General features: G+C 44.9%; 1 protein-coding gene across 19 annotated transcripts in view; it reads right to left on the bottom strand.

Moving 5' to 3' along the window:
- Window positions 1–12,958, bottom strand: part of LOC113443493 (myosin-10-like) — a 72,807-nt gene that overhangs the window by 46,072 nt on the left and 13,777 nt on the right. For 9 of the 19 annotated variants that reach the window (XR_015740041.1, XM_087916109.1, XM_087916108.1 and 6 more), the window contains 8 exons: window positions 9,468–9,624; window positions 8,585–8,612; window positions 7,491–7,593; window positions 5,722–5,748; window positions 4,957–5,049; window positions 1,727–1,790; window positions 1,363–1,461; window positions 160–303 (listed from right to left, as the gene is read on the bottom strand). Coding sequence is in view for 18 of the 19 variants with exons in the window: in XM_087916109.1 (XP_087772235.1) it covers window positions 160–303; window positions 1,363–1,461; window positions 1,727–1,790; window positions 4,957–5,049; window positions 5,722–5,748; window positions 7,491–7,593; window positions 8,585–8,612; window positions 9,468–9,624 (715 nt within the window). In the remaining variant the exon portion in view is untranslated. Of the gene's footprint in view, window positions 1–159; window positions 304–1,362; window positions 1,462–1,726; window positions 1,791–4,956; window positions 5,050–5,200; window positions 5,222–5,721; window positions 5,749–7,490; window positions 7,594–8,584; window positions 8,613–9,467; window positions 9,625–12,958 lie in introns of all 19 variants that reach the window. The other 10 variants (XM_087916113.1, XM_087916119.1, XM_087916118.1 and 7 more) reach the window with 2 other exon arrangements.

The following is a 12,958-nucleotide window of genomic DNA, read 5'->3' as shown; positions in this document are numbered from 1 at the left end:
GAATGGAATATTTTATCCTAAATCTGTACTGCACTTAACTGAAAGGACATAATAAATAAAACTATGTCCACAATCATAAATGGAATGTTAAGTCAGATCCTTCTTTAATTGCAACCAGGATGCGGCAGACATAGGCACCCGCGTAAAAGAGGGACTCACAATGTATCTCTTCATGTGAAAAGCCCATGATGCGCATGGACTCCATAGTCTCGTGGAAGATCTCTTTATCCTGCTGTCCAGGGATGGGCAGGTATCCATTCGACAGGAAGCGATACTGATTGAAAGGCTCCAGCAGCAGCTCCCCTACAGGGGCATGAAACAAAGCTTATTTCATGGACCTCCCAGAAGGTGGCATACAAAATTTATAGCACTTATTTGCCTGCCTATCTCATACAATGCCTCTAGGTGGCGCACAACAACCCACAAAAGATAATTAAAAGCAAAGGTGCCTTCCCACCAGGCCAGAGCAAAGGACCTCACAGCCTCAACCAGGGCTTCACGGCCTCTGGAAAGCTAAAAAGAATCAAGGTCCCTCTGATCTCATGCGGGAACACAATCCAAAGAGCTGGAATGGACATCTTGGTCAATAATGACTGTACAAAACTGGCAATGTATAAATAGTATATATGCTATTTGTTCTATATTTTAGTGTGCATGGCGGAGGAAAAGTCAGAATGGTCATGCTGTGTTCAGTTTTTCTACATGTAAATAATAAAAAAAAATTTAAAAAAGGCCCTCAGAATGACGACATTTAAGAAGGGAGACCTGGAGGGTGCCAAAACCTGTATAATTGGGCAAGGTAATTGGGCAAGATGGTCCCACAGGTAACCTAACCCTGTGCCACGTAGGGTGTTAAAAGTGATAAAACCTTGGAACTGCATCCAGAAAACAACTGGAAACAGCGCAGCTCACACAGCAGTGGGTGTTACTTGGGTGAAGTGTAGAGCATCCAAAATTGCACACGGCTTCATTTTAGATCAGTTTGACAGACCAAGATTCAGGAGGTTTAAAGTTCCGCTTTAGATTTCTGTAAGTCTTAAGACTCCCTTTTTACTTTTTGAACAACCATCACCCCATGCACAAAATGTTTGGTTCCACCCAAAGGGAAAGTGGTGGTCTGTTTTTACACTTCTGATATTACAACTTACTGCCGTCACTTATTTTCATTGGTTAGGACTTTCTTTCTAGTGAGTTCTTTCCACTCAGGTTAGTCAAAAAGTTCTGAGTATTGTTATTGTTAGCACCAATCAGTTCATTGTCTATCAGCTTTATTGCTGGTCTGTTAAGTGCAGGACACTAAGCCACAGGATGAAGAAGGTAAGGATTTCTATGATGCTTTGAAAATAAAAGGGAAAAACTCACCTCTCGTGTGTTCACCAGCACCTACTAAGAGTTGATAAAAAACATGGAAAGTTCGTTCATCCTTGGCCTGGCGAATGGCACGGGACTTCTCCAAAAGATCTGGGACACTCTAAGTTAAGGATGGCATGTATGGACTATTTCTTTCTCCTTAGACACCCATCAAGGCTTGTCAATCATCCCACCTGGATCCTTCGGCCCCTGGGGGACTTCTAATACTTTGGATCAGACACCTGATATTTTAGCCATCAGGATCTGCTCAGGATCTGATGCCCACTCAAATTCAAATTCTATCCGACTAGAGAACTGGGCCTGCGGTCTCCCGTGGCCCAAACTTACAACTTCTATTCTCTAATAACAAGGATACATGTCTCTATATTGGCTCCAACAATGTAGCCGGCTACATCAAAATTAATCCGAATAAATTTACCCTGTGGGTAGAAAAAGAGACAGGGAAATGAAACAGAGATCAGAAAAACGGTGTGGCTGATACAGAAAAATTGTTTGGTATTTTAAATATTTTTTTTAGTTGCCAGTGAACAGCATAAGCTGTTAACAAATTCCTCTGGTCAATTCAGTTAGCAATGAATCTTTTCTAAATAGAGTAGAAACCACAAAAACAAGAAAAGCTAACATAAAGTAAGAATACCGTGGAATGTGACCCTCAATCGTCTGCCTTTCATCTATGAGGAAGAGAAAACCTTTGTATTTTTCTTTCTTTTCAAAGGAGTGGCTAAAAACCAAAACCCTTTCTCAAAAAATACAAAAGGAAGCTGAAAAAAAAGACTTTCACCAACAAAACTGGTTTTTCTTCCAAAGGAGGTGTATGGAGTTTGCTGGCATAGGATTTCAAAAAGGCATTTATATATTTTGTCCTTTCTAAAGAATGGAATCAAAGAAATGGTACATGAAAGTTTAAGGCTATATTTAAAAGGGGTTGCAAGCATAACCTTTCAAGGCGCTTTTTTTTTTTTTGTTCTCTGAAGTATTTAAAGGAGCAAAGTGGGTATCCTCAGCTGAAGGTGCCCAACGCACCATTAAATTTTCATGCCAAAATATCAGAGCAGTTTTTCCACTGGTGGGCAAAGGGTGAAAATGAGCGCAACACAAGTAGTCCTCATTTAACACGTTCAGTGACTGTTTGAAGGTACAATACTGCAGAGCTAGGGGTACTTATAAAACTAGTCCTTGACGTAGCAGCCAACGTAGCATTCCTTGATTGGGATATTTAGCAGCCAGACTGCAATTATGATGTTGCAATGCCCCACGGTCACGTGACTGTCAGTTTGCAACCTTCACTGGTGGCTTCCAACTAGCAAAGTCAGTGGGGAAGCCGGCAGGAGGTTGCAAATAGTGATCACGTGATTGTGGGATATTGTGATCACACGTGACTCGCACCTAACCATGGCAACTGGGATTGCCAGAACTGCCATCGTAAGTTGGGGCAGTCACATGATGTCACATCTTTCGCCTGTGTTGCTTAGAAAAGGAGTTTCTGGTCCCAATTCGTGCCAAAGCCCCATTTTACCCCTTGAAAGCCATGATAATGCAAAAATAAAGTTACTCCATCCTCTTGAATGCTATCATTATACGCGGTCATATCCCTCGCGGTCATGACCAAGTGAAGCCCTTAGGCCGAAGGCTTGTACAACATTGTAACTGGGCAACCCATTCTTAATTTATGTTTATGAGGAGGAGTTGCTGGAAGCCAATGGCCAAACCAAACAAAAGAACAGTTCTTGGCCTGCTTCCTGTCCTTCAGATCTCCTCATCAGCAAGCCAGACGTAACACTGCCTCTGTCAACCAAGTGGCTGCACAGCTTAACTTTTCGTTTTTTCCAAAACAGAAAGATGATTAAAAAAAATAATAATACAGATTTACCAACATGAGATGATCTACTTTCAAACTTAGAATCCTTTTGGCAAATTTCTGTAACTAGTGTTTTTTTTTTAATTCAGTGGGAAGGTGGGCCTTTTACTTAATAACACCCCAACTAAATGTTGTCAACCCTGAAGTGATCATAGAACATAGAATAACAGAGTCAGAAGGGACTTTGGAGGTCATCTAGTCCAACACTCTGCTCGAGCAGGAGAGTCTATTCCAAACATTAGCATCTACCTACGATCCGATTCACAGCCTCCCGATTTGGCTGAGGCCATCTTGGAGTCTTCAGGGCTGCCTCTTAGGGTTCCAAGTAACAAGCCCAACGCAATCAAAATTCTGAGGCCTGGAGTTTCCTCAAAGTACGAATTTATTAGGAATGTCATATTGGCACAGCTGGTGAAAACCCGACTTTGAAAGACCCGAGGTTTTCCCCACCCAAACTAACCGCAAAGTCCATGCCCCCGGGTCAGATGTCCATCTCATAGTCCAACCAGGTCACCGTCCCAACTCCAGCTGGTTTCAGTCCACGTCTTCCCGGCACCTGGTGAGAGCGACCTTGGTTCTCAGGAGAAAGAAGTTTATTTTGGCTACACATCCCCAGCCATATCTATCTCCGCTCTCCTGTTCCTGGCCTTGCTGTGGCAGCCCTGATGATGCTCCGAAATGACTTACACTGAGCTGACACTGCCATACAGTGGAGGGAGAGGGGAAAGAGTTAGGTGGGGTTTGTAGCCAAAACAATAAAACTTTCCTGTGGGAACCCAAGAACATTCTCACAGGTGACTGGCCAGAGGAGGGGCAAAGTAACCAGCCAGTTCCTGGATTGGGCAGCGTGACCCAGTGATTCGGGGGGAAAAGGGAAAACTTTTACTTGTAATTAGGTGAAAGCCGCAGGAACGTTTACAATCAGCTTTCGCCAGTTATGCCAATAGGATCTACCTGATAAAAAACTGTTCTTTGAGGATCCTGCCTGCCTTCGAGTTCTAATTTCTATGGGTTTATTACTTGGAATGCTGACCAATGTCTTGTATCACAGTTCCCATCTCTGCAACGCATTCTCCATGTTGGCTGGGGAATTCTGGGAAGTTGGGAGTCCACGCCATCTTCAGCTTGCCTAGTTAGAAACACACTGCTGTATACAAACTTTCTCCTCTTTGGTGCTTTGCAGGTGTGTTGGACAATATTTTAATTCCTAGCCAGCTAAGGAATTGTTGGAATTGTGTTCCAACGCACTTGAAATAGAGGAAGAGTGTAGCAGCTTAACAGATTTCAACAGGAGAGATTATCTTACAAGAAAAGATATCCTTATAACATTTGGCAGCTATTGCCACCTGCTATAGTTGTGTGGGAAGCAACCTTAGCCTGAAGATAGGGAGACCACACACACATATAAGGTGACAGAATAATTCACTTAAGAAGGGTGCAAACCACCCAGTAGAACAGTGTTTCCCAACTTTGGCAACTTTTAAGGTGGATGGACTTCAACTCTGAGAATTCAAGTCCACCCATCTTAAAGTTGCCAAGGCTGAGAACTGGGATTTGATGTCCCAGATCTGAAAATATTTTCCACTGCTAAGGAAGATGCTATCTTCTGTCTCAAATCCAGGGCTCAGTTGGTCTGAAATTGGAAGCTGCTAAACAGGATCCTCATTCCATAGATTTCTGAGGTAGATGACAGGGTGGGAGGGGATTTCTCCATCAACGAGACTTACGAATCGTGAGGAATTGTCGTTTTTCACCGTTTTTGCATTGCCGAAGGCCTCCAAAATAGGGTTGGCTTGCAGTAGCTGATGCTCCAGTTCTCCCTAGATGAAGGAAAAGGAAGGAGGGAGGAGGGAAAAGGGGTTAGCAGCAACTTATGCAGGCCTCTGGCCTTGCAAAGCTTTTGGGCCGAGGAAGTGCTCGGAGAAACTCCAGGGTCAGCCAGGGGGAAGCTGTTTCCAAAAAATTACTCACGTAGGAAGCAGGGCTGGAAGTCTATGGAAGTTGGGATGGGGATGACATCACAAAAAAATACAATGGGAAGGCAGAGCAGGGTGCAAGACAGGGGAAACAAAAACAAAAAAATCAAAGGGTTAAATTAGACGATGAACAACACAATGAGAACACAACCACAATAATGTAAGGACATAAACTAGGGACCAGCACAACAGAAAAAGGGGAGGAGTAGGAGATCCCCAACACCTGGCTTTCTTTCCCAGCCCCTCCCCTGAAACCCACTTAACCATGTCCCCCCGTCCCCCCTCCTGCAAATGCGTCATTGTAACTCTGGTAAGGAAAGGGGTTCAAGGAAGCGACTCCGGCAACAAGCAAAGTGTGCGACTGATGGGAAAAGCATCTGAAGAGCAATTCTAAGTGTAGGTGGGACTAGGAGCAGCAGCCAGTGGTAGTGACCCACAATCAGCACTGGAGGATGGGGTGAGGAGTGGAGAGGTGGGGAAGCTGGCATGTCAGCAGCATGCATTGGACTTTCTTGCCTGTTTGGTTTCATTGAGGAACTCCAGCTGAGGCAGCAAGACAACAGAGGGGATATTAATATCATCTTCCATATGGAAACAACCACACACACACAGAACCTCCACCAAGACTGTAAAATTAGGCACAGATACGAGGGGGCGGGGGGGATGGCTTTTCATGCAATCAGAGAAGGGAAGCACCAAAGGGAAAAACGAGGAAGCGACACATTGCACCTAGGAAGTTCCAGGACTGAATGTCAGACAGTTTTAAGCCCCAACACAGAGAGGAGAGGAGTTCAGGTTGGCCAACAGTTCCTTTGGAGCATCTTTGCAAAAAGACAGGGAGAAAGAAACCCTTCGTGATTCCATCTGGCCTCAGATAATGATCTTCTTTGAAAGGAGATGGCTAGAATCACTAAAGCAGTGGTGGCTAACATTTTGGGGCTCCTGTGCCAAAAACTGTGCGTGCGCTTGCATGTTCGTGCTCGCATGCCAGTACCCAGAAGGCAATGCGCCCATGCCCCCTACACATGCACACGTAATCCCCACCCCCGCCACCCCCTTACTTGCATTATGCCTCACAACTGATTTTGGGCCAGTCTGAGGCCTTTTTCGGCTTCCCAGAGGCTTGAGGAAGCCTTCTGCAGGCTTCTGCAGGCTTTGCAGGCTGAAAACTAGCCCTGTTTTGTTACTTTCGGTATTTTCGGAAAAACAAGAAGTGACGAAACGGAGCTAGTTTTCAGCCTGCAAAGCCTGCAGAAGGCTTCCTCAAGCCTCTGGTAAGCCAAAAATTAGCTGAGGTGCACGCATACGCAGTGAGGTAAGTTTGCCTGCAGTTTGTGTGCCGGCACAAATGGCTCCATGTGCCACCTGTGGCGCGTGTGCCATAGATTTGCCATCACACATAACAGAGTGAACTCCCGTTACTTGTCCCAGCTTCTGCCAACCAAGCAGTTCGAAAGCATGTAAAATGCAAGTAGAAAAATAGGGACCCCTTTGGTGGGAAGGTTCCATGTGCCTTCGATGTTTAGTCATGCCAGCCATATGACCACAGAGACGTCTTCGGACAGCACTGGCTCTTCAGCTTTGTAACAGGAATGAGCACCGCCCCCTAGAGACGGAAATGACTAGCATGTATGTGCGAGGGGAACCTTTACCTAAGTTCTTCCTCTAGGGTTGTGTCCACAAGATGCAAGAATATTCAAGAGAAGATCACTAGGAGATCTGCTAGGCCCCTGCAGTTGAACTCTTAAGATTGAGAGGAAGCAACCAAAAGGGCCCAAAACTATACAGCTGAAGAAAAATAGAACAAATGGCTGACCTATTGATTGAAAGGTACGATGTGAAAAGGCCAAGCAAGGACTCGTTTCCTTGTACGAAGGACATGACGACATTAATTCAAACCCAACACTGGCTCTCAATCCTGCCTGGGTGGGTGCCACAGGCTTGGTAGCCAAATTCCATACGGGCAGACTGAGGGTGTGTTGAGTGAACAGAAGAAAGCACTTTTGCATGCTTTTGAAAGGCTCTTCAGGGGATCAACCTTTTCACACATGCCAGGGCCATCCGCTGGTATTTGGAAGAGCTTCCAGACTGGCCCCGGTTCAAATTAGATGCTGGGTTACATCCTAGGCATCAGATGGGGGAGCTCATTGGCTCCGCTTCAGGAATGCAAAACCAGAGCTGGCAAAGGGGTCCTACCCGTCTGCCATGCCCTTTCTGGGTTGGCACCACAAGGGAGAGCAGGCGACTGCTGCTGTGACTGAAACTGGATGTGGTCCCACACTCACCGGCACATTATGGTCCTTCCGGGCTTTATGAGATGAAGCCACATGTGCTAAGTACTGGATCACTTTCTTCGTGTTCTCCGTTTTGCCAGCACCTGACTCACCTCTGCAGAGAACAGACATCAGATGAGAAAACAAATGGATCCCAATCACAGGTCTCCTTCCCAGGGCTGAGCTTAGAACTGTGGTTTCCACAAAGAGTTCAGTATTTTACTTTCTGAATTCTGAAGTTTTGCTTTCTGACCCTGTCCCATCAGCAGCATCCTATCAAAAAGTATGGATGGGAACCAGAAGGTACCTGGCTCCAATTCCATCATGGTCCTAAACGCACTAGGAGAAATATTAACAGTAATAATGCTAAAAACTCTCATGGAAACTGGTGTGAAAAGCGGTTGGATATAGAATTTGGATAGTCTTGATCTAGGGTATCTAGGATAGAATTTGGATAGTCTTGATCTTTGCCTAGGGTCTAGGCAAAGTTGTTCAACTTCTCTAACTTCGAGAAGGGTAAGAAAAAAAAAAATCTTTTTCCATCGGAGCAGATGGAATAAAAAGCAATTTTAAAGATTTGCCATCCCTCTTAAAGGTTTGTTTATAAAGACTGCTGAGTAAAACGTGAGAAGGGATTTTGGCATTCTAAGCAGCCTTTTCTAATTATGTAATCAGAGAATTTTAATCCCATCACATTTGGAGGGCACTAAGTTGCTGAAAGTAGAAGGCAGCTACGCATGATTTTTGTTTAATTATTGACTCATTTTTAATCAGATCAACTTCACAGCTTCCGTAGCAGGTTACTTGGGGCGGCGGGGACAGGACAAATCACTTATTTCCAGTCTGAAGGGAACAGGAATAAAGCTGGCATTTGGCAATGACTTTTTTGAGATTAAACCAGCTTTTGTACAATATTTCTTACGGGACTAAAACAACCGACTGCTTCTCTTCTAAGTACAATTGCATGAAATGCAACGAAAGGCTAGCGCTTTGGGCTACCAAGTTTTTAGAGCCTCTGGTAACACCCATACAGAACGATTTTCACTCTCTCTCTCTCCTCTGAGCATCTCCTTCTACAGCCCCTCCCCGCTGCAAGCAATACTCACGTGCATAAGATCGACTGATCCTCTCGATCTGGGGGCCAGAAAGAGAAGAGAATCAGATCAGAAATGTTTGTTCCCATTTCCTGAAGACCATTTCCCTCCACAAGGGGGCATCAGAAACACACATCCCCCAGCTGCAAAAGGCTAGACTTCATCAGCTCCCTATCTCTAGCCATCTGCCCACTCTATCCACTCTGTACACCCTAAAAGTACTCATTCTTCCCCTTTCTGCTTCAGTCTGGAATGGGGCACTGTTTAAACCTTTCCGTCCGCTTTACTTCTCACAGCCATGTGGGTATCTAATTTTAATCAAGTGGATGTACTTTCTAGAGAGCAAGAAGGTAAGATGAAGAGGGGTCGGGGCCTGAAACAAAAAATTGAAAGGGCCATTTAGGTTTTCTTTTATCAGACCCACTCAAATCCGCTCTCTTAGTCTCTTTTTCCTCTCTGTTTTACTCGCAGCACATTTTAAGACTTGGAGTGAAGCATCTCGGCAGAGGCTTGCAGAATAGCAGTAGCAATAGCACTTAGACTTATATACCGCTTCACAGTGCCTTACAGCCCTTTCTAAGCGGTTTACAGAGTCAGCATATCACCCCCAACAATTTTGGGTCACCATTTTACCCACCTCGGAAGGATGGAAGGCTGAGTCAACCTTCAGCCTGGTGGGATTCGAACTGCCCAATTGTCAGCAGAAGTAGCCTGCAGTACTGCATTCTGACCACTGCGCCACTGTGGCTCAGAAGGCTTTTGAGGGTTGCGATGGAATCAGGCCCAGCCCCATGAGCCTCAAGGGCTGTACTTTGTCCACACTTAACGTGTAGCAAAGCCCCCCCTTATCACCCACCCCAAACACACACCCCTTTGTGAGTCTTCCAGTGTATACCTTGCAGCATGCTTCGGTAGGCAGTCTCGGAGATGGCATAAATGTGAGGCGGCATCTCATGACGTTTTTTGCCCCGATACATCTCCACAATTTGTTCTGTGTAGATGGGCAAATTCTTGTAAGGGTTGATGACCACACAGAAGAGCCCTGAGTATGTCTGCCATTTGGAGAGGGAAGACAGAAAGTCACATCAGAACAGCCTCACCAATGTGACTGCAGTTCCTTTTTGTACACACAATTACACACCTTCCTGGGTCTTACAGCTTACCATCAAAACACTCTCCCTTCTAAAGTTGCTGCTTCAAAAAAAAAAATAGTATTCAAAAAAGATACATTTCTTTCTGCTTCAAGACAAACCTGGGAAAAAAATATCAGAAAATAAAGAGAGAGGAGCCAAGTTCACCGCCTGCTATTTTTAACTCTACAGCATGACAATGACCTAATTCATACAAAATATTAAGCCAGACATGTCATTTGTTTGGGTTCATCTTTACATGAACCCAGACTTTTGGGGCTATTAATCCATGGCTTAGAGCTAAGCATTATGTGTGGATTAAGGCCCTCGAACTTTTCACAAACAAAAGCTTAACATGATGTGCGATCCCAGACAGACAAGGAGACGGTTGTTAGAAACAACGCCTAGTGACCAATTTCTTGTATTTTGCAGGCAAGAAAAGGGAATGTCTGCTTAGAGAAAAACAGTGGTTCCAACCTTGAGATGTTTTTCCTACTGCTGAAATGAAAAATCAATGGGATACTTTTTGATCAGTTTTCTCAACCCTGGGAAGGCCCAATGGCTCAGCAGTTCAGAAGTGATGGCTCAGTGATTAAGATGGCCTGGTTGGAGACCCAAGCATCGCGCAATGGAGTGAGCACCGACCTCCACTTAACTCCTGTTCGCCTAGCAGTTCGAAAGCGTGCAAATGTGAGTGGACAAATAGATAAATAAATAACATTTCAGTGGGGAGGCAATAGCACTCCGCAATGTCATGCTGGCTATATGATTGTGGAAATGTGTTTGGACAACACTGACTCAACAGAAATTATTACTGTTCCCTACAATCGGCAACAACTAGCGGGATAAAATCCGCAGGGACTCCTTTTCTTTCTTTTTTTCTTTCCCAATCCTGGCTGCTTTCTGAAGTACAGTGCTGGCTTGGAAGCCTTTTGCAATCCCAAGAATAGATGGAAGCCAAAAAAGTAGCACCTCGTCTAGAATTCACCCCCCTCACAAAAAACGAATCCTTTCAAGCCTTTGCCTCTTCTTGGTATTTACCTCAGAATGTATTTATATTTACCTCAGAATGTATTTATATTTACCTCAGAATGTATTTACCTTTGAAAAAATTGCTGGCATAAGAAAATTGTTTGCCAACATCCCAGAAATGAAAAGGTACATGCCATCTCCCGGTGCCCAAAGAGGAGCCAAAGTTATCTGGGCAGATTGCAAAATGATTGTTGGAGAGTGAGGGATGGGTTGTCATTAAAGTTTTTCAAGGGGACGTAATATAGGCTTCCTTTGTTCTTTTTAGCCTTATCCTGCTGCATCCTGTAAGCATCGTTTTTGTGCCAAAAGTGGCTTTTCAAGAGGCAATTGGCCTTTCTGGTTATTCTTTGAAGATGTTTTCCTTCTCATCCAAGAAGCTTCTTCAGCTCTGACTGAAGAATTCAGCCGCGCCATTCAAAGTGTCAGGGTTCCAAGTAACAGACCCAACGCAATCAAACCTCTGAGGTATTCCTAGGTATTCCTCAAAGTGCAGATTTATTAGGGATGTCATATTGGCACATCTGGTGAAAAACCGACTCTGAAGGTCCCGCGGTTTTCCGCATCCAAATTAAAGATCAAAGTTCTTTCCACCAGTCCACATGTTCATCACATGGCCCAATCTGGTCCCAACCCCAGTTGGTTTCAGCCAACACCTCCCCAACACCTGGTGAGAATGTCCGTAGTTCCCAGGAGAAAGAATTTTAGTTTGGCTACAAGTCCCCAGCTATCTCTATTCCCCATTTTTGTTCCCACAGCTCCAGCCAGCGTAGCTGTGGCAGCCCTGAAGATCCTCCAAACATGACTTGAGACTTTCAAGAAGAGATTGGACTGCCATTTGTCAAAAATGGTGTAGGGTCTCCTGCTTGGGCAGGGGGTTGGACTAGATGACCTACAAGGTCCCTTCCAACTCTGTTAATCTATAATCTGATCTAAAGCTAAAGAAGCTTCTTGGATGAGAAGTGAAACGTCTTCAAAGAAAAACCAGAAAGTCCAGTTACCTCTTGAAAAAGGCACCTTTGGGGCAACCATGACATGGATGGCTGAGAATCTCCACAGACATAAGCAACATTTTTTATTTGTATCCCACCTTTATTATTTTTTACAAATAATGAATGTACCTAAAGCTATATTATGGTTTTCCTAAAATTTCCTAGTTCGGGGCAGTGGAAAACCAACATTGGAAATTAAGGAATGAGGGGGTTACAGGAGGCATAAAAAAAGATCAAGAGGCATTACTCAACCGGCTAATAAAAGCTGATTTCTACAAGCTTCCATGCACCAATGCCTCTGGGTTTCCCTAACTTGAATCCAAGCGTGCAGTTTTGCTTTTGGCATACTACTGCTAGCCTGCCTATTTTCCAAACAGGTTTCTAGCCGACAGATCCATGCCAACAGATGAATTTTGACCACTTGACCTCAGTCACCGGATGCCATCGACCTTGGCTGACAATAAGGGAAACATGCAGAAATGACCTTCCCTAACCTAGAGTGTTTTCAGGTGCATTGGAATGTAACCTCCCATTATTCTCTTAACCACCTTGCCCGAGGATCTTAGGAACTGAATTGCATCAGGAGCTCAGAAAGTAGGGGAAAGATTGCTGAGGGTGACGCTAAAAATGCCTTTTTTTGCTACAGGCTGGAATACCTGGGAAAGGGCAGGACTGGAGACCAAACTGTAAAAAACAACTGGCTGGATGGAGTGACACCAGGGCAGGGAGAAGCCGATTTACAAGAAAAACACCGACACTGTTATTAAAGGAACTGTCTGGGAAGGCTGAAGAATCCCCTTTTCAGTTGCTGTTTTTTTTTAAAACAGAAGAAGATTGTTTCCTTTTTATCTTGAAGATGGGTTCCATGGGGCTGAATCACACAGATGAAGGCTGCCGGTTAGGAGAAGGCAAGAGTGCAGCTTCCTTCTTCTAAGAAGTGGTGTGTTGTTGCCGTGCGGTGGATGGCGGCGCCCTTGGGAGAATTCATTTCACACCCTGACGACTACTGTTCTGGCTGAACAGGTCTAGTCCGTTCCCCACCCCGATACCCAGCTACAGGGTGGAGATCATCAGAGGCAGCGGGGTGTGTGTGTGTGTGTGTGTGTGTGTGTGTGTGTGTGTGTGTGTAGAGGACGGGCACTGCGAGTCAGAGATGACGTACCGTGGAGGGAATGCTTTGGCCCAATGCCTTCCCGGGGTAGCCTTTTGTGCCCACTTGGGTGCCAGGGAAACCA

This window comes from Pseudonaja textilis, chromosome Z (assembly GCF_049901715.1).
Source record: "Pseudonaja textilis isolate UNSWEBS1 chromosome Z, rPseTex1.2, whole genome shotgun sequence".
NCBI classification, from domain to species: Eukaryota; Metazoa; Chordata; class Lepidosauria; order Squamata; family Elapidae; genus Pseudonaja; species Pseudonaja textilis.
Note: the sequence above shows the minus strand (reverse complement) of the source record. Positions and strands in the feature narration are given on the sequence as shown.